General features: G+C 40.5%; 1 protein-coding gene across 5 annotated transcripts in view; it reads right to left on the bottom strand.

Moving 5' to 3' along the window:
- The window catches only part of SCAI (suppressor of cancer cell invasion), a 78,231-nt gene that overhangs the window by 25,512 nt on the left and 25,129 nt on the right, over positions 1–27,590 (bottom strand). For all 5 annotated transcript variants that reach the window (XR_014796278.1, XM_084898354.1, XM_084898353.1 and 2 more), the window contains 8 exons: positions 24,692–24,823; positions 9,355–9,450; positions 8,707–8,793; positions 7,120–7,218; positions 3,683–3,779; positions 1,911–2,009; positions 1,624–1,776; positions 32–133 (listed from right to left, as the gene is read on the bottom strand). Coding sequence is in view for 4 of the 5 variants with exons in the window: in XM_084898354.1 (XP_084754480.1) it covers positions 32–133; positions 1,624–1,776; positions 1,911–2,009; positions 3,683–3,779; positions 7,120–7,218; positions 8,707–8,793; positions 9,355–9,450; positions 24,692–24,823 (865 nt within the window). In the remaining variant the exon portion in view is untranslated. The remainder of the gene's footprint in view (positions 1–31; positions 134–1,623; positions 1,777–1,910; positions 2,010–3,682; positions 3,780–7,119; positions 7,219–8,706; positions 8,794–9,354; positions 9,451–24,691; positions 24,824–27,590) is intronic.

Below are 27,590 nucleotides of genomic sequence, written 5' to 3'. Positions count from 1 at the left end.
TACCAAAATGGCATAGATAGGGAGAAGGTACCTGCATTCCTGGCTTATTCATCTGGGAAGCTAAATTCATTGGCTCCCTTTCCAGGGCTTGTAACATCCGGAACATGTCAACAGTTAGTTCACTGAATTTAACCTGCAAGGAAAACAAACCTGACCATTGATGCAGAAGGCAGACCTTGAAGTTTTTAGTCATATTATTAATCTTGACATTCATGTGCACTTAATGACATTGGGTATTTTCTTTCCCAGGATTTTATTATCAAAAATTTCAAAACATAGAATACTAAAAGAATTATACAGTGACACCAATATGCTTATCAACTAGATCCTATATTTACATTTTTCTATTTTTGCTTTATCATTTGTATCTCCATCTATCTATATGCCTATCAATCCATCCATTTCCTTGGGTACTTTTAGAAACAAATAAAATAGTCATGTAAACAGAGACCTATTTTAGATCCAATAAAACATGCTAATTTTTGGCAAAACAGTGAGGCTGAAATATGGCCGTGGCCCATATTTTAGATGAGATCGGGCGCGTTCAGGGTGGTATGGCCGTAGACCGTGGCCCATATTTTATAACCTCTTCATTACATCTTGGTACTTTATAATGTTTAAGACTGCATACTTTTTCTACTTCGAAAAGACAACACTGTATTTAAATGAAAACGTTCTAATTTAGAAATCTGTGAATTAATGGCTATAAAAACCAAAGTTGGAAGAGTACCAGAAAAAGTTAACAAGAACAAAAATGATAGGTGTAAAGAAGTATCCAAAATTAAAACGTATAACTGATGCATATAGGAAAATATCCTCAAAATATCCTAGTGACTTTTCCAATATTCCATATATCCAGTAAATTACATTTCCAGTACATTAAATTAACTATGCAACTATACTGTCATGAAAAAATATTTGAAATTTGCTTTTGACAAATGTACTTAAAATAATCCCTCCTCTGCCCAGCTGGTGTGGCTCAGTGGATTGAGCATCGTCCCATGGTCCACAAGGTCCCAGGTTCAATTCCTGATCAGGACACGTGCCCAGGCTGTGGGCTCAATCCCCAGTGTGGGGTGTGCAGGAGGCAACCGATCGATGTGTTTTTCTCATTGATGTTTCTCTCTCTCTCCTCTCTCTCTTTCTCTCCATCTAAAAATCAACAAAAACATATTTTTTTAAAAAACACAAACCTCTCTCTTTTTGCCTGATCACAGTATATACAGATTTGGAAAGTTGTGAAAAATAAAATAAAAATCACCCATAATTCTGCTATTCAGAGGTAAACCTTTTATGATATTGGTGAATTTCTTCTTGGTCTTTTCCCTATGCATATATGTATATAGACGTTTTCATACACCGGGTAATTCTGTTCACATACTGGCTCCATAACAAATTTCTTTTCCCTTATCATATCATGAGTATCTTCCTTTGTGATTAAAAATCCTCTCTAAACCATTTAAATGTCTGTAACATAGTCCATAAATGGACACGGCATAATTTTTTAAACCATTTCCTCTCAAATGGGTGTTAGGATATTTACAAGGAAATAATAATCCTGTAATAACAAAAAGCACTATTTTTCAAAGTGGATTTTCGGCATACTTCCTGCAGATTCTTTACCTGGTTACTACAATTACCAATAAGGAGCGCGTCAGCCAGGGACAGCTGCCCCACAATCATGCCCTGCTCCAGCAGCGGGGCTCCCGTGTCAGCAAGGCGGTTCGATGTGGACACAATGGTATCATCGTCATTCAGTATCATCACGGGGTCTGCCTGGAGAGAGGAGCCCGGACAAAATGTCAGTCTAGTAAGGTATTCCTTCTGGACATACACACTCAGTGAAAATGTATACCACATGGGAATTTACTTCTCCAAAACTATGACAGCCTTTCGTGTCCGAAACTGACCTCGATAAAAGCTGCCACTTCCTGAAGCACCAGGTTCCACTCCACTTGATCTTCAGTATTAAAGCGGTGAGTGTAATCTTCAATTTCATCGGACAGTTCCTGATTTTAACACATAAAAAAAAAGAGAGAGTATAGGGGGAAAAAAAAAAAGAAAGACAGCTATGAGGTACCATATTCCTGAGAGAAATTGACATAGTTAAGAAGTTTATTATCAATATGCAGTCTCAATTATAATAAAAAACCAAGAATAAAAACTACATGGATTTGTCGCAAAATCAAAAGCTCCAGAATGACACACATCAGTAAGATTTTAAGAGACCCAGAGAGACCCATACTGGAAAGGTATGATTTTATTTTTAAATTTTATTTATTTATTTATTTATTTTTTAAAAATATATATTTTATTGATTTTTTTACAGAGAGGAAGAGAGAGGGACAGAGAGCCAGAAACATCGATGAGAGAGAAACATCGAGAAGCCGCCTCCTGCACACCCCCTACTGGGGATGTGCCCGCAACCAATGTACATGCCCTTGACAGGAATCGAACCCGGGACCCCTCAGTCCACATGCCGACGCTCTATCCACTGAGCCAAACCGGTTTCGGCTTTAAATTTATTTTTAATGTTTTTATTTCAAAGAGGAAGGGAGAGGGAAAGACAGAAACATCAATGATGAAAATCATTGATCGGCTGCCTCCTGTACGCCCCTCACTGGGGATTGAACCCACAACCCAGGCATGTGCCTTAACTTGTGAATTCCTGGTTCATGGGTCAATGTTCAACCACTGAGCCACACCAGCCAGGCAAGCAATGACTTTATTAATAGAAAACTCTTAAAGGTAAAGTCCCCGATTTTTAACATTAAAAAAATTAATACTGTCTAGCTGATTTTCTTTGTATTTACTAGTATAGCACAGTGGTTTTATCTGGAAATAGTCAATAGTAACTAGGAGTGGAGGAAGACAGAGGAATGCTTGTCAAAACCAGCATGTTATACTTGAGTACCAAAAATTAAGAAGCATGCCGCTGAGCCGAAACCGGTTTGGCTCAGTGGTAGAGCGTCGGTCTGCGGACTGAAAGGTCCCGGGTTCGATTCCGGTCAAGGGCATGTACATTGGTTGCGGGCACATCCCCAGTAGGGGGTGTGCAAGAGGCAGCTGGTCGATGTTTCTCTCTCATCGACGTTTCTAGCTCTCTATCTCTCTCTCTTCCTCTCTGTACAAAATCAATAAAATATATTAAAAAAAAAAAAAAAAAGAAGCATGCCGCTGAAACCTCTCCCTGAATGAATACAGAGTGCAGCCGGGATGTATGCAATCATTACAGAGAGTAAGTGAATCCCGAAAGCCTGAGTTACTGGAGGACAGTGATGCAGACATACTAAGCGAATGGAAAAAAAACAAATGCTTTCCCAATACCTTTGTCAAACACTGTGTGCTTTTTCTTGACCTAACTTTTTAACTATCTTCTTTTAAACAAAATATTTTAACTTTTATTTGCATTTCCCAACCAGCCACGGATGGGTGGTGAAATTTAAAACATGCTGAAGGGACAAAAGCAAGGAGTTAAGATAATGGTCTCTTGTCAGTCTGGGTTGGAAATACGAAGAGAATTGAAAAGAAAATTTATCATTGCCTTTAGCAGAAGTTACCACACTTTTAATGCTGTAATGATTTAGACATACCAAAAACTATTTAACCTCAAATCTATTTTTTAAAAAAACAAAATTACCCATACACTATCAGATATTCAAATATTGTAAAGCACATTTACCTTTACCAGATCCTTTACCACATCCATTTTGTTGAGAAGAAGACAAACTACTATAAATCTTGCATAGTATCGTAGCTTCTTAACTACCAACTCAGGTCTAGGGTAGATAAATGGAAAATTAGTCATTAGGTTAAAAAATAAAATATGCTGCTTCGACCCTATTCTGCAGTTATAAATATTTCTGCATATAACCTACAGCCTTAACACATTTCTTACTGATTCATTACATAGTTCATTCATTCAACAAATACCTATTGAGAACTTAGATGCTGGAAGGAGAGTGAGACTCACACAGAGAACTAAGTGCTGGAAGCAGAGTGAAAATAAACACACAGAACTACACAGTCCCTTCTTCTCAGCTCTTACAGACAGAAAAATACTTAAAATATAGAGGAGACAGATAAATGCTTAAAACACAGTGGAATAAATATAATGCCAGGAGAAACAAAGGGTGCTATCTGAGCCCACAGGACAGGATCCTGGGTGAGAGTAAACTTCCCAAAGACAGTAATGTTTGAGTTAAGGTTATATATATGGAAGAGGAGAAGATAAGAGGCAGAAAACCACGAGGTGGAAAGCATTCCAGGAAGAACAGTCTTTGTTTGGAAATCTTATCTTTTTTATATTAATATCACCAAGCCAGTTTTCTTGTGCTTAGCGCTTACAGGCCATGTCTGTTCCTTTTCCTCTGCTTTCAAGTGCCTCTGTCCTTCTATTTCACCACCTCTCCTGTAGACAGTGTATGGTTAGGTCCTGCTTTCTCATCCACTGTGACAATCTCTGCCTCGTACACGCAGGTCCTCTGGGTTTGCGTCTCCACCTTGCTTTATTTGTTTTCGGTTTGTCCCTTCCGTGTTTGTGTCCCTTATTGAGCCTCTCTTGCTGGCTTTCCAGGTAATCTGATATATTTTAGTGTATTAGCCTCTAACGGCTTCTTACTCATACCTCTGCATTACTGTTCTTTTAGTGCTGCTAGGAGCAGCAATATGCATCCTCCACTTATCAAAGGCTTTTACAGTCAATGCTGCACCTCTTTGCACTTATCCCTTATCAAGTGAAACCTGACATTCCCAATGTCCGCTTCCTGCTTTCTACATCCTACATTACAAATAAAAATAACAGTATGTTTTTCATATATGTTTGACATTTTCCATAACAAAACTTAAAAATTTTCTTCTAGACTCATGACTTACTTAGAAATGTGTTTACTGATTGACAGGACTCTGCGCATTGCCAGAGAAACTGTTTTTCCTGGTGGCTAACTGAAATAAAGGACCTATGTGTGCTTTATCTTCTTCATATCTAACTCTGACCACGGTCAGCCTGAACCATTTGCAACAGCTGGGGTTTGCAGCTCTTAGGACAAGTGGTTACGGGGTAACATCTCCCTTTACTCAACAGGGTGGGCCCGTGGAACGAGACATTGCTGAGAGCTGTCTACAGTGACAGCAGTCACGTAGGTGGATGGCTAGAATGTCCGTTCCCCCGGCTCTGACAGAATGTGAGGCATTGAGAGAGTGCAGAGAGAACTTGCCCCTTTGAGAAGAGATTTTTGCCTTATAAAGGAACTGTGATATTGTGGAACACTTTCTTGATTTAATCTACTGGCTGTTGATTTTAGGAGTTGTCATCAATTGTTACCTTGACTGGCACTCCTGCCCTATGTGAACTAAGAAACAAACAACATACCATCTAAACAGTCCTTCCAGAAAACAAAGTCAAGATTTGCGGTTGTCCATTGATTCTAATTTAGTGTCATCCTGGTTCCAAATAATCCTACCTCCGTTCATCGGCCCTGCTCTAGGAGGCAGCACAGGAAAACAATTGATGTGTGGTGTCTGCTCTCAGGATAGAAAAGGATTTCCACAAATCAAACTGTTGAGTTTTAAGCCAATGGGCCTAAGGCCAATTTTCCTCTTGGCAAATTAGAAAAGTGAATTATACAAGGTATTTTACTATTGCTTAAAATAGCTCTTTGCTGGTAAAAATATTACGTAGCCCTTTTGCATGTTCTTAGAGATACAATTTATCTCACCAAGAATTCAGACAAATTGTACAACATAAATGCAAAAAGGGGGCGAGGGATATAGGAAATATATCTATAGTGAATATATGTAAAGCAAATCATAAGAAAATCTGAAGGAAAAATAACTGTTGGAACTTCTGATAGAAGAGCGAAGTAAGGCAATAACACAGAGACCTCAGCATCTGCATACCTCATTGTGTCACATCACCTCCTCCGGGCGAGTCTGAACAGGACTTGTAAGGGCAGGAAGGGGATGTACAAGAGTGGGGCTTTCCAAAAAATGTCGCTGTAGAGCTGGCAAGCTCATAACAGCCAAGCACAGAGTGTTCTCTAGAAAGCCATGTCAAAACTAGGTTTTCTTTTAAAATATATTTTTGTTGATTTCAGAGTGGAAGGGAGTGGGAGAGATAGAAACACCAATGATGAGAGAGAATCATTGATTGGCTGCCTCCTGCATGCCCCACACTGGAGATCGAGTCCGCAACCTGGGCATGTGCCCTCAGCCAGAATCGAACCTGACCCTTCAGTCCGCAGGCCAATGTTCTATCCACTGAGCCAAACCAGCTAGGGCAAAACCATGTTTTCTTCTAGCATGAAGAGAATATCATCTTTTCACTTATGACAGCTATGAGTTCTGTTGCTGGAGGTAGAGAGAACATTCCCATCTTCTAGGCCTGAACTTTCTCTTCTAACAATTCATGAAACACTAGCAATAAAGATTCTGCGCCAGGTCCCTGGTTTCTCCCACAATTCCACACTCCTCTGGAATTAATAGCATCATCATCTACTTGGAACCCAAAGATGTCTATAACTCCCTCGAGAAGGTAATTGTCTGAAAGGGAAAGAGCACACCTGTACACCTTCTTCCTCTGTTTTCCCACCAAGCACCGGCCACACTGCCAGTGGGGTGAGTGCTCAATAGATTACTGTTGGGAATTTAATGAATTGCACCAGGGTTTTTCCTTCCAACAACTGCATGGCAGTAGTGGGTTTATAAAATAAAATTCAAACAGCTTAGCACCTTTTCGTTAGTCCTACATGACAACCGTCAACAGGCTTCTGAATGTATAGGAATTAAAGAGACCTGACATTATCAGCTAAGCCTCACTCTGGAGCTGTTTCTTTTCAATGAAACTGTGTGTGATCCCAGTCTCTCATAAAGAAGTAATCCACCCCTCTTTTGTGCTCTGACTCCACTGGTATTGTGACATCTGTTACATCTGTAATATTTATTTATATTAGGTAACATATCTTTGCATGCTTATGAAGGCCTAGTACATAGTAGGGATTCAATAAAACACATGAAATGAATAAAAGTCATAAACAAATGTGTGCGTTTCCTCATAATTTGCCCACAAACTAAAAATCAAGTGTTTTACCTCCTGTCTCTAAAACTATAGTAGGTGCATACCTGTCTTCTTTATTGACTTGAGAATAGTATGATCTCTGTCTGATTGCAGAATAGAAGGAGAAAGCCTCATTCAGATAGCTGGTCTCAGATGTGCGTAAGCTATGAGAGAAAAAAATCTTTAAATTTGACAATGTCTCAAATTCTTCGTTATGATCAATACTTGTCCCATTATTCCTTCATTCCTGTACATGAGGGATGGGAGTGACTGTCCTAAATTTGAATCAGCAAAGCAATATACATATCACCCTCAAAATGTGTAAAAATAATAACAACAATAATTTTAAAAAAAAATACCTCCCCACTGCTCCCAATCCTTTTAGATGGCAACCCAAAGCACACATTGTCCTCAGTCTCCTCAGTGACTCTCCAAACAGCATGTCCACTCAGCACCAGGACCAGGCCTTTCATGACCTTCCTCAAATCCATACATAATCACTTGTCCTTTGACTAATATCTTTTATTTTTTTCTCATGGATTTAAAAAATGGATTAATCCATATTAATCGTCAAAGGATGTTGATGAACTAGGCTCTCTGTTTAGATAACTGGGTGAAAGAGATGAAGGGACTAGTAATTACAAAATAATCACGGGGATGTAAAGTACAGCATAGAAAATATAGCCAATAATGTTGCGGTAACTATGTATGGCGCCAAGTGGGTACTGGAAATATCAGGGGGACACTTTGTAAAGTATACAACTGTCTAACCACTATGCTGTATACCTAAAACCAATACAATACGAAAGGAAAACTGTAATGGAAAAATTTTTAAATTAATTAAAATTTACAAAACACACCACATGTCTAGTTTTACAAGTGGCTTCTTAAGAAAATACTCTACCCAAGAGAGTGATTTTAATGGTGGGAATTATGGGTGCCATACCAAAAGACAGGAAGAGGAAGGAATTTTTCTGGCCTAGTAAGTTACAAATGGTCCAAGTCTTTTTATGGCACACCAGTTTACTTCATGATAATAAGATTTCATTCTAAAAGGAGTTCTCTTCTGTCCCTGACTCATGGGTGGGACTACATATAGGTAGTAGGTTTGGAGTTGTGAGTACATGAAACACAGATTTTATTCTGGCAATATTATTAATTATTGCATTATTTTCGATAAGAACAACTGTAGACCTACTTTTGCCAGCACCTGTAGATGCTGCTCTAAGAATATAATCAGAAGTATCATTATCTATTTTATGTAACTTTTTAGACATATCCTATAGGTATGAATCTTAAAATGTCCTCCTGAAAACGAAGTATTCAAACATAAAAATTATGATATATCTCTGCACAGTATCAATTACAAACTATAAATTCATATACTTAAAACCAAGATCTTACTCCTTTAAGTTATAGATGAGTCTGACCAAATGAACTGTTTGGAAGGTGAGCCATGGAAGCAAATAATGTTACTTTGATAGTGGAAGGTCATTTCATAATGCAGTCTTCACCAATATGATCTGGATTACTAAGGTTTTCATTTGTAACTCCTTAGTTTTCCCTCCAACCACATAATATACCATGCATACTTCCGCATGCTGTGTTTAAATCAGGTCAATGCTTGATTTTCCCATATGCAATTCACTTACTAATAATGGTAGTATAGCTGCCCAATCTTAGAAGCAATTTCCCCTATTTGCCACCGCTTCAAGCCATACCGATTATCCAAGACTTGTCTGTTTTATATAGGAAATAAGAAAATAGAAATAAGAGACTATCAATTTCAAAAATAACCAAATCTATAAACTTAATAGGATATAATGATACCCAATCCAGCATGAAATTTTAAATTCATGAATTCAGATTTATGAATTTTTCATGAGATTGAAACATAATCATTCAATTACACTAAAAAAGCATTTATTAGATGTCCATTTACATTGAAACATAAATAGAAACTTCTTTGAGCTTTGTTCATGAACATTAGGAGCAACACCCTCAAATAGTTTTGGCCAATAAACAACACCTATTTAAGATTGAAACCATGAATCAACCAAGCCATGCTAGGATAGAATTCATCTGAACCATTTAACATGTAACATTTTCTTTAAAAATCCTAAGAACATATATTTTAAAACCTTAAACAAACATTAAAAAATCCATTTGTTTTCATTTGGGTCATGAAGATAAAATGTATTAAGATGTATCCAGGTAAAAAGCACAAAGGTAGTAAAGGTCAAAACTGTGATTAATACAAAATGGAGTTTCACTCTCTTTTAACTATAAAATTCCTTTACCGGTGCTGCTGCTGGAACTTCCACAGTTTGGTGTAAACATCAAAAGTTCTTCCAAAATAGGATTGCCACTGCTTCTGCCCATATTGTGGCAAATCTCTGTAAGAACAAAGACACACATTTTAATTTTAAATACATGCTATGTGGAAACTAAGTCTTGTGATGACAAACTGGATAGATTTAAAAACATTTGCATCCAGACTTTACTTTTTAAAAAATATTATAATTTTTGGAGAATAGCTCCAACAAGGTCCAGAGTCTTGTTCTTTCCTGTTCTCTCCCCTACTTCTGACAGCTAATTCTTAGTGCCCCATGAGGGATCCAGTGCTCTCTTCCCTCTCCGGGTGATCACATTTTACTCACTTATACAATGATAACTTCCAAATGTTTATCTCCACCTAAGAATTCCGCACTTTGAAAACACTGCTTTAGGGACTCTAGAAGTGAAAGTGCAGGTAGTATTGTTCTCAACTAGTCTGCCCTTTCCCTATAGGTGAACCGTCGCTCCGTCTTTGGACAATAGCTACTGTTCCTCCCTTAGAGACAGATACTCTAGGATTCAGACACGGGGCCTGCCGTGTAACGTGGGATGGCCAATGAAATATAATTGTAAATTATCTACGCCATATCCGAGAAGAAGATCTAAGAGCTATTCCACAGGTGAGCATTTTCACCTTTCCCTCTGACCTGAGACCAAAAGAGGGCTGCTCCTAGGCCTGGAACACAGAGCAAGACACATTTCACATAACTTGTGGCTGACATGGGAGCTAGAAATAAGCCTCCAGCGCAGTAAGGCGCTGTAATTTTGGAGTCGTTACTGCAGGCTTACTTAGGAAAAGTCAATAGAGAAAATGGAACCAGGAACGGGCTACTGCCATACCAAACACATCATCTATATGAGACTGTCACTGGAAATGAGCAACAAGTAACTTTACTGAAGACTGGGAAAATGATGGCATATAACACAGCGCAGAACTGTACTGCTGGCAATAACTTGGAAAGCAGATAATGTGACAAATGAACTTGTGGATTTATAGGAAAAAGCCAAGAGATGGGGTGCTACTAGCCCTGATGCTCTCAGTTGTACTTTACAAAATACGAGAGATGAACTCAGAAAAGAACCAGCTGCAAACACGGATGGAAAGGAAAAGTGAAAAGCCACACATTCCAGAACCAGAAATACACAACGGTTTCTAAAGCGGGAGTATAAAAAAGACAATTTGAGAAATGCTAGTTTAAGACTGTGTCGCATCCTCAGGGCAAAACCGAAAGCCTGTGAATAAACATAGGAGAGTGGCCTCAAATATGTTCCTTCAGAGGGACAAAACAGATCAAGGAAAAGAATCTAAGGATTTTGCTGATTTGTGGAATTCTGACAAGCTCACGGTATTCCTTATAAAGGAAACTAAATCTCGTGAGAGCTCTACTGCCAAAGTAATTTGTTTTATAAGGAACAACAATCATTCATTGGCCGAGACCGGTTTGGCTCAATGGATAGAGCATCGGCTTGGGGACTGAAGGGACCCGGGTTCGATTCCGGTCAAGGGCATGTACCTTGGTTGCGGGCATATCCCCGGTGGGGGGTGTGCAAGAGGCAGCTGATGGATGACTCTCTCTCATCGATGTTTCTGGCTTTCTATCTCTCTCCCTTTCTCTCTGTACAAAATCAATAAAATATATAAAAAAAGAAAAAAAAAACGAGAAAAAAAAAACAATCATTCATTGATTACAGTGTGATACACTTCTTATTCCAGTCTGTGACTTGTCTTCTCATTTTGACTGATGTGAGTAGTTATCAATATATCAATCTTAGTCTTTATGTTTAGTACTTTTAATATCTTTTTGAGGCATTTCATGCATACAATAACACAGTCTTTGTAAAGATATAAAGTGTTGGCTTTCAAATTTAACTCTTCAACATAACAAAAAATAAATTATATCTGAATGATTTTTTTGTAAAATATTATTTTGGCTAATATCACCAGTGTTTCCTTATGCTTGTGTTTCAGCTGTTTTATTTTTTAATTCCACTGGTCTGTTTTTCTATTTCCTCATTAACATTCTGTTAATTACTACAGCTTTATAATAAGTCTGGCATGCTTCTTCTTTTTCAATTGGCTATACTTGGTTCTTGGTACTTGCATATGAATTTTAAATTGAGCTTATCAAAATTCTGAAACAAAAATCCTAATAGTAGAGTTTTAATGACTGACTTAATCTAAAGATCCATTTTGGAAATTAACAGAATAAAAATTACTTTTCATGTAAATAGCATCCCTTTCCATTTATGTTAAAAATATTGTCCCTAAATAAATGTTATAACTTTTTCCATAAAGGTCTAATATTTCTTGGAGACTTTAATGAGAAGTCTCATATTTTTATCACTTTGGTGAAAGATATCTCTATTTTTAAAAAATATGTATGTTTTTATTGATTTTAGAGAAAGAGAGGAAGGGAGAGGACCAATCCCTTCCACTGATGTTGCCAGATAAACTAGTATTTTTATTTTGGAATCTCTACTCCTTTTGACCAGTTCAATTGTTTATCTCTGTTTAATATCACTTTGTCTAAGTCAATACCCCTATGATCACCACGGGCACTATTTTCAATAAAGAAAAGAAGCAGGGTATATTTCAGAATGAATCCCTATAACCCAAGTGTCTACCAAAATACTTAAAATAGAGAAAACCAATGTTTAGTAGTAAAAGACTTAAAATATAAATTCTCTCATTTAAACCTCTTTTTCAAGTATGAAATAAATACTTATCTCACATAACTAGATAAGCTGAATGTTCTTGGTACAGTATACAATTTCAAAGGAATTTGAGGTAGTAGTTTAGATTGGTTGTTTTGGAGGGAAGGGCTGTATTTCTTTCCAGATTTTATGCATATACAGTATTAATGTAAGCAGTGTTAACTTACTGTATCATTAGGATTCTTTTCATGTTAACAAATATACACACATGTACAGCACTGTATATAATACACATACATGTCTTGGAGTGGCAAAAAGAGACCACATACATACACACAGACCTGCTTTTTTAAATTTACTAGGTGAAGGAAACATAATTTTGTGGAAATGAGATAGCTGCAGAGAATACAGCTTGTGTTATTGTAGCTTTTCCCTTGCACCAGCGGTGTGTCATGCTGCCATTGGTGGCACCTGCCCTGCAATTAGGCGAGGTGTATGTTGAAGACACTGGATGGAAGGGGGAAACCTGGCACTACATATGATTCTATCAAGTGTTAAATATTATGAAAGCCCGAGGAAATAATGTGAAATATGATCTATACAATCAAGGAGCTTATTATTAGGTAGAGAGAAAAGACCAACCTATATACAGAAATAGAGGGGGAAAAGCACATTAAACACTAAATTATACGGCACCCAGTAAAAGTAACAGAAGAGTATAGAAAAGAGATTTATTGAGGGTTTGAGTAGTGAGGAAAAGCTGCATGAAGATAGATTTGGATATGCAAAAGAGAAAGAAGAGATCATCAGAGAGAGAGGGCTACATAAGATATTTAAGAGAAACAAAGGCAATTATAAGCTAAATGTAGCACAAGTCTCGGCCAGACATCAGTCATGAAACTGCGGACAGCTAGTGGAGGATGGCCTCCCTCAAACATCCAGCAGTTGCCTGGGTGGTGGCCATGGTGGTAGGCCACATGTTTCCCATCATCCAACAGGCTAGCTTGAGTCTGTTCATCTGAGACTGGTTGTAAGCATCCAAAGAGCAGTAAAAGAAAGGGCAGCTCGAATACGCATTTTTCTTTTCAAGTCTTTGTATCAAGTCTCTTGTACCGTTGGCCAAAGCAAATCTCATGGCAAAGCCCAGAGTCAGTGTGAGCGGGGATGACTTGTGGGCGTGCATACAAGGACAGGAGTGACTTCTCACAATCTATCACAGAGACCTTATGTTTCTTTCTTCAGCACCTGCCGTGGCCAGCCTGGCGCTGCCCACTCGCTGGCCCCGCCCCCTGCCACCGCTGCCAGTTGCCTCCCTCTGCAGGGTGAATGGCGGGCAATCAGGGGGCCTCTGCTGGCACCCATCCTGGCTGGCCCGAGGCCTATGGGCAGCTCCTGCGTTGAGTGTCTGCCCCCTGGTAGTCAATGCGACTGGTCATTCTGCCGTTTGGTCAATTTGTACATTAGGCTTTTATTATATAGGATGAGTAAGAGGTAAATTTCTGTAAGTGGAACTGATGCATTAACAGAAGATTCACATTTCTGTACCAGATGTTTAAAAAATTAGTAAAAAAGCAAAAGGTTTTCCCAAAATTTCAGGCACACACAAGGAGAATAAGCTAGTAATTGCAATTTTTAAATCCATTTCCATTATCCTTATGATAAGTAAAAACTCATTTCAGATTACAGAAATTAGTTAACTATAGATACTAGTTTCCACCTTTATTGCAAGTTTTCCTCTTTTTCCTGTCTTCAGGGATCTCTAGTAAGAAGCTGCATTAGGAAGAGCTAATCAGATATTTAAAAATGGAAGTTGCTGCTAGAATCTTTAAGACTCCTATCAACTAGCTGCTGCCAGGAAGACTGTGCTATTATGTAAAAGCATTAGGCAGCCACATCACCCTCATGAGATCTGACAACTCCTGGGTGCATCTTTAAAGATACCATGTTAAGTCTTTAGGCACATTTGTCTGCAAGTTCCTTTAAGTTTCTAAAACTGACAAATTTAATAAACATCAGTTATATCTTATTTAGAGAAAAAACAGAATCAGAACTTTTTTTTTTTTTCAGACTACAAAACTTCAGATAGTTAATGACTGAGTTTTATGGGAAGGGAATTTTGTGTAAGAGCTAAAAGCACATAAAAAGTGATCTAAAGGCTAGAACAAAGTTCCTGACAGTAAGTCATCATATACAAATATTTTATGATTTATTGGCTAAATTCTATGCTATTTTCCTTAATAGAACTTAGAACATCTACCACTCCAGTCTAAGGACTTGCTATAAAGATAGCAATTTCTTTTTTGAAATAGGGTTTAATTTTTTTTTAAACTTCCTAAAAGGATAAGTCCTATGATCACCCTTTTTCTAATGAGACATATCATGAAAATTAATATAGAAAACCATTGTAATAAGATTAGGGTCTAAATTAAGGTATTTTATGAAGAGTTTCAGACAAATTCCTCTACTATTCAGAGACTGACTCTGGTTTTAAACTCAGAATATATCATTTGGTCTTTATCACTGTCAGTAGAGATGGGAAATTAATGGCCCATAGAATTAAACAAAATGCGGCTCTGTGAATTATCCTGTAAGCTAAATGGCCTTATATTTCACATCTTGCCAAGGCACCTGTGTCATAAATTGGCTGCTCTTATTCTTTTCCCAAGGCTTTAGGAAATGAAAGTATGACAATGATCTCCTTTTTTTAAACTTCTCAACTCTCAACAAAAGTTAGGAAATTATGGCAGGAAGAAGTTAGTACAGATGATTAAACCTGACTCTCAAACATGTTTTAAAAGTAATGTTGAGATGTCAAAACTTAGGAACTTTCTCCCAAGTTTTTACAATTAACCCTCTTTACTAAACTGAGCCAGCCAAAACCATTGAGGCCTATCCAGTACCTCAAAATATGAGTGTGCCCAGAGAATGTAAGGAGATACGTTAGCATGAGGCCTTTAGAGTGGGCCCTAATATAACTGACTCGTGTTCTTATAAGAAAGAGATTAGGATGCACAGAGGGACACCAGGGGCGCCATGCAAAGAGGAACTGCCCCATGAGAACACAGCAAGAAAATGGCCACCTACAAGCCAAGGAGAGAGGCCTCAGCAAGAACCAACCCTGCTGACACCTTGATCTTGAACTTCTAGCCTCCAAAACTGAGACAACACATTTCTGTTGCTTAAGCCACTGAGTTTGTGGTATTTTGTTATGACAGCCAAGTGATAAGGTACCCCTCAAATCCTAAAGTACAGGTGGGTGGAGACAAATCAACAACAGCCAAAACCTGCAGGCTATAGGCATCTGTACAGGAAGAGACAGGAGACACAAATGGGACATCTGATGGGCCTGTGAAGAAGAGAACCCCAAAGTAGCCGAGAACCCCAAAGAACCCCACAGCACACTGGACCATTTTGAGAACAGAATCTAAAAGTGGGAGCGACTTTGCCTGAGCCAATAGCCACGTGTGGCTATGGAGAGCTTGAAATGTGGCTAATCTGAACTGAATTGTATGTAAGTATAAAACACATGGTGTACTTCCAAAACTAAGTACAGGGGGAAAAAAGAATGTAAAATATCTCAATTTTCTTATATTGATTACATATCAAAATAACATATTTTTGATATAACCCTAACTGGTTTGGTTCAGTGGATAGAGTGTAGTGGGTCTTCGGACTCAAGGGTCCCAGGTTCGATTCCCCTCAAGGGCATGTACCTTTGTTGTGGGCACATCCCCAGTAGGGAGTGTGCAGGAGGCAGCTGATCGATGTTTCTCTCTCATCAATGTTTCTAACTCTCTATCCCTCTCCCTTCCTCTCTGTAAAAAATCAATAAAATATATTTTAAAAATATTTTTGATATAATGGATCAAATAAAAGATATTAAAATTAATTTTTCTTTTTACATTTAAAAAATCTGGCTGCTAGAAAATTTTAAGTCTCATTTGTGGCTCACATTAAAATTTTATTAGTCAATGCTTCTGTAGATCACTCTGGTGGCAGTCTGCCTTAAAGTAAAGGGCAATTCTTTTGAGTGGGAAGTCATATAAAATGAAAGCACACAGTACAAACTTGTACAATGGTTTAGGGTATTATTTCTGAATAACATATACCTTACTATTGCCAGCCTGTGAAACTTGCCTCTGGGAAAGTATTAATGTTTTGAAGGAAGAGGGAGGGTTAGAGTTAGGGTTAGGGTTAGGGTTAGGGGTTAGGATTAGGGTTAGGGTTAGGGTAGGAAAGAAGAAAGAGAGGGAGGAGAGGGAGATAATGTGGCAAACTGGTAATTTCTCAATTATCCTTTCCTCTTTAGGAGCCAGGGCTTCCGGAAAACAAGCTTTGAAAGGAAGCATTGTAGATGATTCCTCCTTTAATGTAAAATATCGGGAGCATATTTAACACAATTAATTTCTGCCATGACTTTTATTTAAGACCATTACATTTCACACTGGTGGATGTCTCTGTACATATATACACTCATGGGCTCCAACGCTTATTTTGGCTTGGTGTATTTGCTCCTTTGGAATCAAATAATTAGTGACTTGGAGGCCTCTGCTGTCTCAAAGCGCCAAAATCATGAATATCAGTGGTAGACACAGCTGTGTATCTCAAATATGTCTCAAGATGCTGCCTTATATAATCCCACCAGTATTCCATGCTGCTTTGTCACCATGGCAACCAGCACCCTGCAAGCTCTTGGGCTTTGATCATTTTTCTGACAGAATTCAAAGCTATTTCTAACACTTCATTACTACTGTAACTACATGCAAGAGCTATTTTAAGCACACCACCATTCATTCTGCCCATTTCTCACTCTCTGGGCTATGATTCCTTACAGAGTAAGTGGAAAGAAGTTTATTTATCATGCACATATCATCAGAAGGTATTTTCAGGAAGAAAAAAGAGCTCCATTAAGACAGTCACAGCTGCGAAATTGAAAAGTCTCTGACAACTTGGATGAATGGCTTAATATAATGTGAAAATATTATATATATCTTTGAGAGTAAAAAGAGAATTTATTATACCCAAATAAGATATTCTATAGAAACTCTCAGGCCTTTCATGCACTGAGATGCCCCATCTCACTTTACATATAGAGTTAAAAAGTCTAGGTGAGAGGGAACATGAGAGGCTGCCAAGGTGCTGTACGTCCTATTTCTTTATCCAATTACTAGCTACATGGACGTATTCGGTCTGTAAAAAAATACCCTTATGTATACTTTCCTACAAGTACATTACACTGCAATAACAAGTTTAATTACCAGTTTGTGAACTCAAGATAGAAGAACAAATAGGAAAGCTAACCAAAAGATAAGCTCAAACAATGAAAGGAATGCTGGGAAAGAAGGGCCAATGTTAGAAGCTGATGCTATTCTATTGATAGCTGGATTCCCTTCACTCCATTTCCCCAAATGCACACACTGGTCCGCCAATGTACTTCTTGTTCTCTATAAGCACCATGACCTGTTTTCTATTCAGACCAAAACAAATATAAAAAGGGAGGGAATAAAATGAAATAAAAATACCTTTTTAAAAATTATTCCCAAAGAAATTGTCTCTATTTCAAAAGAAATGCCCCAAACCTAGTCAATATTTGAAAGTAGAAAGGTGTTTAATTTACTGGGTGTACTGGTTAATAATTTGGATTTTGTAATCAAAGAAAACACAATTAATTTCAAGGGAAACATCAAAAGTGCTTTATTCAAAGTAATGTCCATCACTAGCTACACGTTTCCCCCACCTTTCAGGTAATTTGCAGATACCATCCCAATAGAACTTTTCTTGTTTTGAGGCAAACCATTCAGAGACCAATTTTCCACTTCCTTGTACATTTTGAAGTGCTGCTCAGAAAGTGCGTGTGCCATGGATTGGAACAAGTGATAATCTGAAGGAGCAAGGTCTGCTGAATACAGCAGGTGGGTTAATACTTCCCAGGCAAGATCTTTTAACTTGTCTTTAACTGGTTTTGAAGTGTGTGATGGTGTGTTATCATGAAGCAAAATTACTTTGCCGTGTCTTCTGACCCATTCTGGTCATTTCACAATCAAAGCATGGTTCAAATTGATTATTTGTTGTCGGTAGTAATCAGTATTAACAGTTTCACCTGGTTTTAGAAGCTCATAATACACCACACCTTCCTGATCCCACCAAATGCAGAGCATTGTCTTCTTTCCGAAGCGATTTGGCCTTGCAGTCGATGTTGATGGTTGACCTGGATCAACCCATGATTTTGTGCATTTGGGATTCTCAAAATAAATCCACTTTTCATTGCCAATCACAATTTGATGCAAAAAAGACTTTCTTTCGTGCCGTTGAAGCAACATTTTACTGATGACTTTTTGGTTTCCCATTTGTCTTTCATTCAGTTGATGTGGCACCCATTTTCCTTCCTTGAAGTTCTTTCCCATTGCTTGTAAACGATCGGAAATTGTTTGCTGAGCAACGTTGAATCTTTCTGCAAGCTGTTTTTGAGTTTGACAGGCATCTTCATCCAATAATGCTTGTAATTGTTGGTCTTCAAACTTTTTCAGTTGATCTGGACACTCTTTGTCTTTCACATCGAAATCATCACGTTTAAAGCGTTTAAACCGGTGTTCATAAGTGTCCTGAAATGGAGCATGTTCACCATAAGCTTCACGAAGCTTTCAACAGCACTTTCTTCAAAATAAAGTAATGAATGAAAACTTCCCGCAAATGCTCTTTTTTTGGCATGAAATTTGACATTTTTAAGCGTAAAAATAACTATGGTGTTAACACCTTCAGAAAATTTGACATATGAAGTTTTGAAGCTTGTTGTCAATACAACAAAATAGCATACAGAGCAAATCACATATATATCAACATATGTGTAACTCCGTATATTTAAAAAATCCGCATTATTAACCTCTACACCTAGTATATGCTCAGAGAGCTTGGACCAGAACTGAGAAGTGATGTGGAGCATGCCACCGGGCTCCAGCCCCCATCACGGGGAACTCGGTCACGGGCCTGCAGGACTGACAAACAGAAGCCTTTCCCATTGCTTTCCAATCAAGGACTAACACTAAACAAAACACTCTCATTTCTATAAACAAGCACAGAAAATACACAACTCAAGTGCACCAGACACTGAGAAAATCAGCACCCCCAAAGGGAAGAGACCAAATGGGCACTAAGAGCAAACAGGACTCACCACATTTATTTAATACAAAATTTTTTATTTTAAAAAAAATCATTTAAAATATATTGGTTTTACATTTAACTACATATCATAGGCAACTTTTCATTTATATCTTCACCAAAATCTTTTTCAATAGTTTTATATATACCATGTATAAAATGAATTTTCTTTAAAAGTGAAAAGAAAAAGAGCCAAAATACTAATCTCTCAGTAAATCATACACCTGCACTACCACGGCCACACTCCTCTCAAACAAAAATCCAAAAACAATCAGAGAATATATATGCTTACTCACCACAGATACATATTTTTGTAGAAATAATTAAGCTTGTTTAAACTGAAGAGTTTAATATTAATACCTAATATTAAGAAAAGTAGTACTGCAAAAAAAACCACTGATATAAAATGACCGATAGATATATAGATAGCCAAAACCTGTTTGGCTCAGTGGATAGAGAGTCAGCCTGCGGACTCAAGGGTCCCAGGTTCCATTCCCATCAAGGGCATGTACCTTGGTTGTGGGCATATCCCCAGAAGGGGGTGTGCAGGAGGCAGCTGATCGATGTTTCTCTCTCATTGATGTTTCTAACTTTCTATCCCTCTTCCTTCCTCTCTGTAAAAAAAATCAATAAAATGTATTAAAATAAATAAATAAATAAATAAAAAATAAATAAAATGACAAGATGAAACACGTCTGGTATATGGAAAACAAATTTGAGACATGAGAGGATGCTCAACATCATTAGTCATTAGGGAAATGCAAATCAAAACTCATGTGTGGATATAAAACTGAAACTCATAGACAGGCAGACAGCAACATGGTGATTCTCAGAGGGAAGGGCATGGGGGGTAGTAAAGGATAAAGGGGCCAAATATATGGTGATGGAAGATGGTTTGACTTTGGGTAGTGGCCACAGTGCAATATACAGATCATGTGTCCTAGAAATTGACACTTGAAACCTATATGACCCTATTAACCAATGTCACCCAAAAAATTTTAATAAAATGTAATAAAACCGACAATGAGATACCGCTTCACACCCCCTTCGATGGTTATCATACAAAAGACAGACAATAACAACTGTTGGTGAAGAAAATGGAACCCTCGCTCACTGCTGGTGATGCAGCCTCTTTGAAAAACAGTCTGGAAGTTCTTTAAATGTTAAACACAGAGTACCATATAACGCAGCAATTTCCCCCTCGGTATGTACTCATGAGAACTAAAAATATTATGTCCACATGAAACCATGTACACAAATGTTCATAGTAGTATTATTCATAGCAGCCAAAAAGGTAAAATAACTCAAACATCCATCAACAGATGACTGGATAAACAAAATATGGTAAATCTGTACACTGGAATATTAATATGTAATTAAGAGGAATGACATAATGATACATGTTATTACATAAATGAACCTCAAAAATACTTTATTTTGTGAAAGAAGCCAATCACAAGAGACCACATATTCTATGAGTCTACTAATATGAAATGTCCAAAATATGTAAATCCATAGAAACAAAAAGTTAGTTAGGGGGATAGAAACTGGAGACAGTGGAGAGTCACTGCTAATGGGTATGGGGTTTCTTTTGGGGTGATTAATTGTCTAAAATTAGATTATGGTGATAGTTGCACAACTCTAAGTGTACTAAACCATATCATTGTAAACTCTGAATACAATTTAGTACACTTAGAGTTGAACTTCCAGACAACTCTAAGTGTACTAAACCATATCATTGTAAACTCTGAATACAATTTTTATTGTATGAAATGTAGCTCTATAAATTGGAGGAAGAGGAGAAGAAAAAGCAGGGCTGGGAGATTTAAAAGGAACACAACAGGAGGATCCAAGATGGCTGCTCGGGTATACACCTAGCCGCAGCAGCTCACAACAATTTCAAGGGAATACAACTAAAATGTAGAGTGGACATTGCCCAGAGCTACAGGTAGTCGACTGACTGAAAACTCTACAATAGGAAGGAGGGAGAAAACCAGAAGGAAAATCAGAGGAGCTGAAAAAAAGCCTAAGGTACGGAGACATGCTGCGCGCTCGCACGCACGCGCGCGTGGAAAGGTCGCAGCCGGAGAGGAGGAGAGGGCTGGGTGCTGCCTGGCGTTCCCTAGCAGGAAGGAAATAGAACCCCCAGCCTGGGCTGAACCCCCGAACCGGCAGCGCTGAGCCCCAAGTTATGTGCCAGACCCTGGGGACCCAGGCTCCGGCAGGGGGAGACAATCCCGGGGGACGGCGAAATGCGGGGCCCCCGGAGTCGCGCGCACATGGCGCGCAGAGGACTGAATGTTGACTCCGATGCTGGATTACCCTAGCCGGAAGAAACAAAGCCTCCGGCGGCAGCTCTGAGCCTCAGTCCAGACCGCCCAGAACTCCAGGTCTGGGCCAGTCCCTGGGGACCCAGGCTCGGGCAGGGGGAGACGGAGCTGTGAGGTGGAGTCCTGGGAGCGCGGCGAAAGGCCGAGCCCCCGGAGTCGCGCACACTGTGCGCAGAGGACAGTCTGTTGACTCTGATCCTGGACTCCCCTAGTGGGAGGGAGAAAGAAAGCTCCAGACTGGAGGAACGCCACGAGGAGCAGGAGCCCCTGCCGGACACCAGCCAGCCGGGCGCCAGCAAGGAGCCGGGCGACGGGGCCCCCACTGGGGGGGTGCCCCTGAGCCTTCGACTGCTGAGCGCTGGCAACGGAGCCAAGGACGGGGGCTGCTTCCTGGGCGGCGCCGACCCCGGCAACAGGCTGGAGCAGCGTGGGAGCCCGCGGAGAACAAAGGGGTGCCACAGGCCAACCTGCTGAGCTCCCAGGACAAGGAGGAAGAAACCAAAGAAGTTCTCAATGTGAAGAAATCAAGTGAGAGCAAATGATAGTAAAATTACTTAAGAAAGAATACAAAGAAGATCTTGAAAAATCAAAGACTAAGTCAGAACTCAATGCACCAGCCAACATTGCAACATAAATGCGTTTTGTTTTGTTTTTTAAAAAAGAAAAAAAAAAAGAGAAAAAAGGGACAGAATGTTGGAACAGCGGCGACCAGGCCTAGAGTGGCTAGGCACAAGGCAGTGGCAGCTGGGCCCGGAGCAGCAGTGGCCAGGCCCCAGAGCAGCAGCAGCCAGAACAAGAGCATCAACGGCCAGCACTGGAGCAGCCAGACCTGGGGCAGTGGCAGCCAGGCCTGAGGCAGAGGCGGCCAAGCCCAGGGTGGCCAGTCCAGGAACACCCAGACACGGAGTGGCTGGGCCCGGAGAAGCCCGGTCCAGAGCAGCCGGGTTGGGAGCAGCCAGGCCCAGAACAGCAGTAGCCAAGCACGGAGCATCCAGGCTGGGAGCGGCCAGGCTCGGAGCAGCCGGGTCGGGTGCGGCCAGGCCTGGAGCAGCGGCGGCCAGGCTGGGAGCGGCCAGGCCTGGAGCAGCTGGGTCTGGTGTGGCCAGGCCTGGAGCAGCGGCTGCCAGGCTAGGAGCGGCCAGGCCCGGAGCAGCAGCTGCCAGGCTGGGAGCAGCCAGGTCCGGAGCAGCCGGGTCTGGTGTGGCCAGGCCCGGAGCAGCGGCTGCCAGGTTGGGAGCGGCCAGGCCCAGAGCAACAGCTGCCAGGCTGGGAGCGGCCAGGCCCGAAGCAGCCGGGTCTGGTGCGGCCAGGCCCGGAGCAGCAGCTGCCAGGCTGGGAGCGGCCAGGCCCGGAGCAGCTGGGTCTGGTGCGGCCAGGCCAGGAGCAGTGGCTGCCAGGCTGGGAGCGGCCAGGCCTGGAGAAGCGGCTGCCAGGCTGGGAGCGGCCAGGCCCGGAGCAGCCGGGTCTGGTGCGGCCAGGCCCGGAGCAGTGGCTGCCAGGCTGGGAGCGGCCAGGCCCGGAGCAGCCGGGTCTTGTGCGGCCTGGCCCGGAGCAGCAGCTGCCAGGCTGGGAGCGGCCAGGCCCGGAGCAGCCGGGTCTGGTGCGGCCAGGCCAGGAGCAGCGGCTGCCAGGCTGGGAGCGGCCAGGCCAGGAGCAGCAGCTGCCAGGCTGGGAGCGGCCAGGCCCGGAGCAGCCGGGTCTGGTGCGGCCAGGCCAGGAGCAACGGCTGCCAGGCTGGGAGCGGCCAGGCCCGGAGCAGCAGCTGCCAGGCTGGGAGCGGCCAGGCCCGGAGCAGCCGGGTCTGGTGCGGCCAGGCCAGGAGCAGTGGCTGCCAGGCTGGGAGCAGCCAGGCCCGGAGCAGCGGCTGACAGGCTGGGAGCGGCCAGGCCCGGAGCGGCCGGGACCGGAGCAACCGGTCCCAGAGCAGCCGGGTCGGGTGCGGCCAGGCCTGTAGCAGCAACAGCCAAGTCCAGAGCAACTAGGTCGGGAGCGGCAGTGACCAGACCCGGAGCAGCTGGTTGTGGAACGAACCAGAGCAACAGAGGCCAGGCCCAGAGCGGCCAGGCCCGAAACAGCTCGCTCCTCGCCTGTACCTGCCCACGGCTGCCTCTCAGACATGGCTGGAAACTTTTGCGGAAACTTGAGGGTCTGCTGAATCAAGTGATGAAGGCTTAGATCTGGATGTGTTGAGTTAGTATAGCGCTGGGGTGTTGATCTGTGAGTGCCTTGGGTGGGGCCTGGATGAGGCTGGTTGACCTATTTGAAAATGTCTTTTGTGTGAAGTGTATCATTGGGCATGTGGAGGTATTATTGATATGAGAAAATGCTAAGTAACAGATTTACTATCTGAAAAGGGATTTACTATCGGGGAAAGGGAGGGAGGAAGAGACTGAACATAAACTGTGCACCTATGGATGAGGACAATGGGGGATGGGAAGGGGGCAGAGGGTGGGGTGGGAACCTGGTGGAGGGGGGAAGAAATGAGGAACCTTTGTAATAATATGAACAATAAAGATTGATTTAAAAATAAATAAATAAATAAAATAAAATAAAATAAAATAAAATAAAAGGAACACAACAGTACAAAATTATTTACCCACCACACACAGGAACACATCAACAAAGACACATGTGGACCCAAGTGCATATAGCTTCTGCTGCCAGTCTGTTCAGGGCATGCACAGCTAAAGTAAAAATAACGCTGTCTAAAACACTCTGTCATTACTGTAGTCAACAGGTATTTTATCCAAAGAAAAAGAAAGAATAAGAGAAACAAGCAAATAAACAAGTGTACAAAGATTGCAACAGGAGACAGGCTCACATTCACCTGCAGTATGCATTTGTAGGCAGCTTAGCCCTCCTTACCCTGATATGTAAGATCAGATGTAAACCGGGTATAATGTGGACCAAAGAATATAAATCCATGGAACAAGAGCTCTCCTTAACTCGAGTACAACACTAAGTTACCCTCTTTTCCTACTGTTTTTTTCATCTGAGAATGAAGAGACAGTGTCAAAGAAAAAAAGCACCATCACTTCTAGTACAGGTATTTATGCAACATTCTACCCGTAACTTTCAGAAAGGTACAATACTTCAGCCATGGGGAAAATACACAGAACTAGAGGAAAATGTAAGATATCGATATCAGCAGTCCACCAACCTTAACCCATTGAATAGCTGCTTCGATTTATCCAGAAGATAACAAAAATCAGTGACTGTTTTCCTCTCTCCCTGTGGGATGTCATCTTCAGCGCCTCCAACGCTCATGATTTCTTGAAGAGCAAATTCAGACCTGCAAGAAAACACATGTCCATTGACCAAGAAGGTGAAAATGAAAAGAGAAACAGACCTTAGCTATACCTTCTGATAACACTTTTTTTTTTCAAGATGGAGAATTTTTCTGATTACATGCAAACCATCAGGTAATTTAAATGTATGATGGTGTGGGAGACCAGATAATTTTGTATTATCCGAGGGAATGAAAATTGTTACATCCATTTGGAAAGAGAGTGTTTGAATATTCTTTCATCCAACAAATATTATTTGAAGAACTATTACATTCCAGGCACTCCTTTACATGGTTCAGAATGAAAAAAATGTTTATCCTTTTAACCTAGTTATCTATTTGTTCCATTCTACAAATCCATTCAGAAAAATAATCCTACAAATGGAAAACATAGGTATCATGTCTTCTTTATTTATTTATCTCCTGAGGGACACCTAGATGGCTTCCATATTTTGTCTGTTGTAAATAATGATGCAATGAACACAGGGGTATATATATCTTTTTTGGTTTAGTCTCTTTATTTCTTTGGATAAATACCCAGAAGTGAGATTGCTAGGTCATATAAGTAGTTCTGTTTTTAATTTATTCTTTTTTTATTTTTTAATTACAGCTGACATATCATACAATATTATATTAATTTTAATTTTTTGAGGAATCTCCATACTATTTCTCATAGTAGCCACACCAGTTTATAATCCCACAACGGGGTTGTCTAATATCTCATCCCAAGGCTTTAAATCCCAAGGTTCTACTTCTCTTTTCCCTTAAACATAGATGATAGTATTTAAGCCCTCTCCAGTAATTAGATATCACCCTTTGAAAAGCATTACAAAACCCGAAAGAGCCCCAGCCAGTTTGGCTCAGTGGATAGAGCGTCAGCCTGCAGACTGAAAGGTCCCAGGTTCGATTCCAGCCAAGGGCATGTACCTTGGTTGCAGGCATATCCCCATTTGGGGGTGTACAGGAGGCAGCTGATTGATGTTTCTAGCTCTCTATCCCTCTCCCTTCCTCTCTGTAAAAAAATCAATAAAATATATATTTTTTTAAACAAAATAAATCACTAAAATAAATTTTTAAAAATGAACTTTGGCTATCAGATCTACTTGTCAATGAATGATACTGATTATTAGATATTTGACTTTGGGAGTGTTATTGAACTTTTCTAAGCTTCTGGATTTCTTCAATTCCAGAATAGAAATTATAATATTTGCCCTTCATACAGCTATTAGTAAGATTCAATTAGATCACATTCATAACATTATAGTCCAAAAAGGGCACACTATTAATGAAAGGCAGCAAATATTAGAACTGGTAATTCTGGGAGTTTGGATACAGCAGTGAAGAAAACAGGCAATAGACAGAGTGTATTTTCTAGTGAAGAGACAAAAATTAAAAAATATAATATCCAGGTGGCATGCTATAGTATGAGGAAAATACAGCAGAAAGGGAGAGTGTGATTGGTCATGCTTTCGTTAGGATGGGTGAGGTGATACTGAGAAGATGACATATGAGCAGAGAGACCGGGGGAAGTGAGTGAGCCAAGTACCTGTAGAGAAGAGGGGGGGGTGCAGGCTCCAGGTGCCAGGAGCAAGTACGAGGTGCTGGGGCAGGTATGCACTTGTTATACTGAGGAATGGCAAGAGGTTTTGTCTATAAAGAAAACACTTTTAAAAACCACCAGCTTGCCGAAACCAGTTTGACTCAGTGGATAGAGCATCGGCCTGCAGACTGAAAGGTCCCAGGTTCGATTCCGGTCAAGTGCATGTACCTTGGTTGCGGGCACATCCCCAGTAGGGGGTGTGCAAGGGGCAGCTGATCGATGACTCTCTCTCAGTGATGTTTCAACTCTCTATCCCTCTCTCTTCCTCTCTGTAAAAAACTCAATAAAATATATTTTAAAAAAACACACCACCAGCTCTTTCTAAATAAATTGATATAAATAAGATTCATGATACTGCTTTTCGAGTGCCACAAAAAGGAGACAGAGTAGACAAACCTAGATGTGCTTTTCCCACGTCCAGCATCCTGGTGCGGGCTCAACCTGCCCCTAGCAGGTATGCCTTTTCCTAACTGACAGTCCACCTAGAGGGACCGCCTTTTTCTGATTTGCACATAGGTACCATACAGGATTTCCTTTCCAATAGAATTTATTGGCTCTACAATCATCAAAGTGGTGTTAATAAGCCTGTCGACTCAGAAATAGAAATGGACTAATGATGTTGAACTAGATTCTATAATGACAATCATTAAAAAGGACTTATGATGTGATATAATCCCACCTTTCATTGTCCTTATCTTGATATAGATAAAAAGAAGTCAATCTAACAAGTTTAAAATAAGTCCATGTGACATACACTGAATCTAGATTCTAAAACCCAGTTACCAGCCCCAATGGTGCGTTTCCCCCCAAAGTCACACAGCTCACAGTGTAACCGAACTTAGCTTCCTCGTTTGTAAAGTGAGGATAATGAATGCTGCTGCCCTCTCTCACCAGGCTATTGTGATCAATTCTGTTCAAATGTAGCCATATCTTCTTACTAAAATATTCAGTAAAAAAGCAAAATGCAATTATATTATAATACAAGTAGACAATGTTTTTATTGAGGAAAAAGACCATGTGAACATCAATAGACTTTAAACTAAAAAGGGTTTTAAAAAATCAAATAAATAACACCAGGCTTCCACATCCTATATAATAAAAGCCTAATACCCTCAACTGGGAGTTTGACCGGTGGGGCCGGCTGGCCAACTGCGGGAAGGGAGGCCCCGGCTG

This window comes from Pipistrellus hanaki (assembly GCF_964339955.1).
Source record: "Pipistrellus hanaki genome assembly, chromosome: 11".
NCBI classification, from domain to species: domain Eukaryota; kingdom Metazoa; phylum Chordata; class Mammalia; order Chiroptera; family Vespertilionidae; genus Pipistrellus; species Pipistrellus hanaki.
The sequence above is the reverse complement of the archived record's forward strand: the minus strand, read 5'-3'. Positions and strand labels throughout refer to the sequence as shown.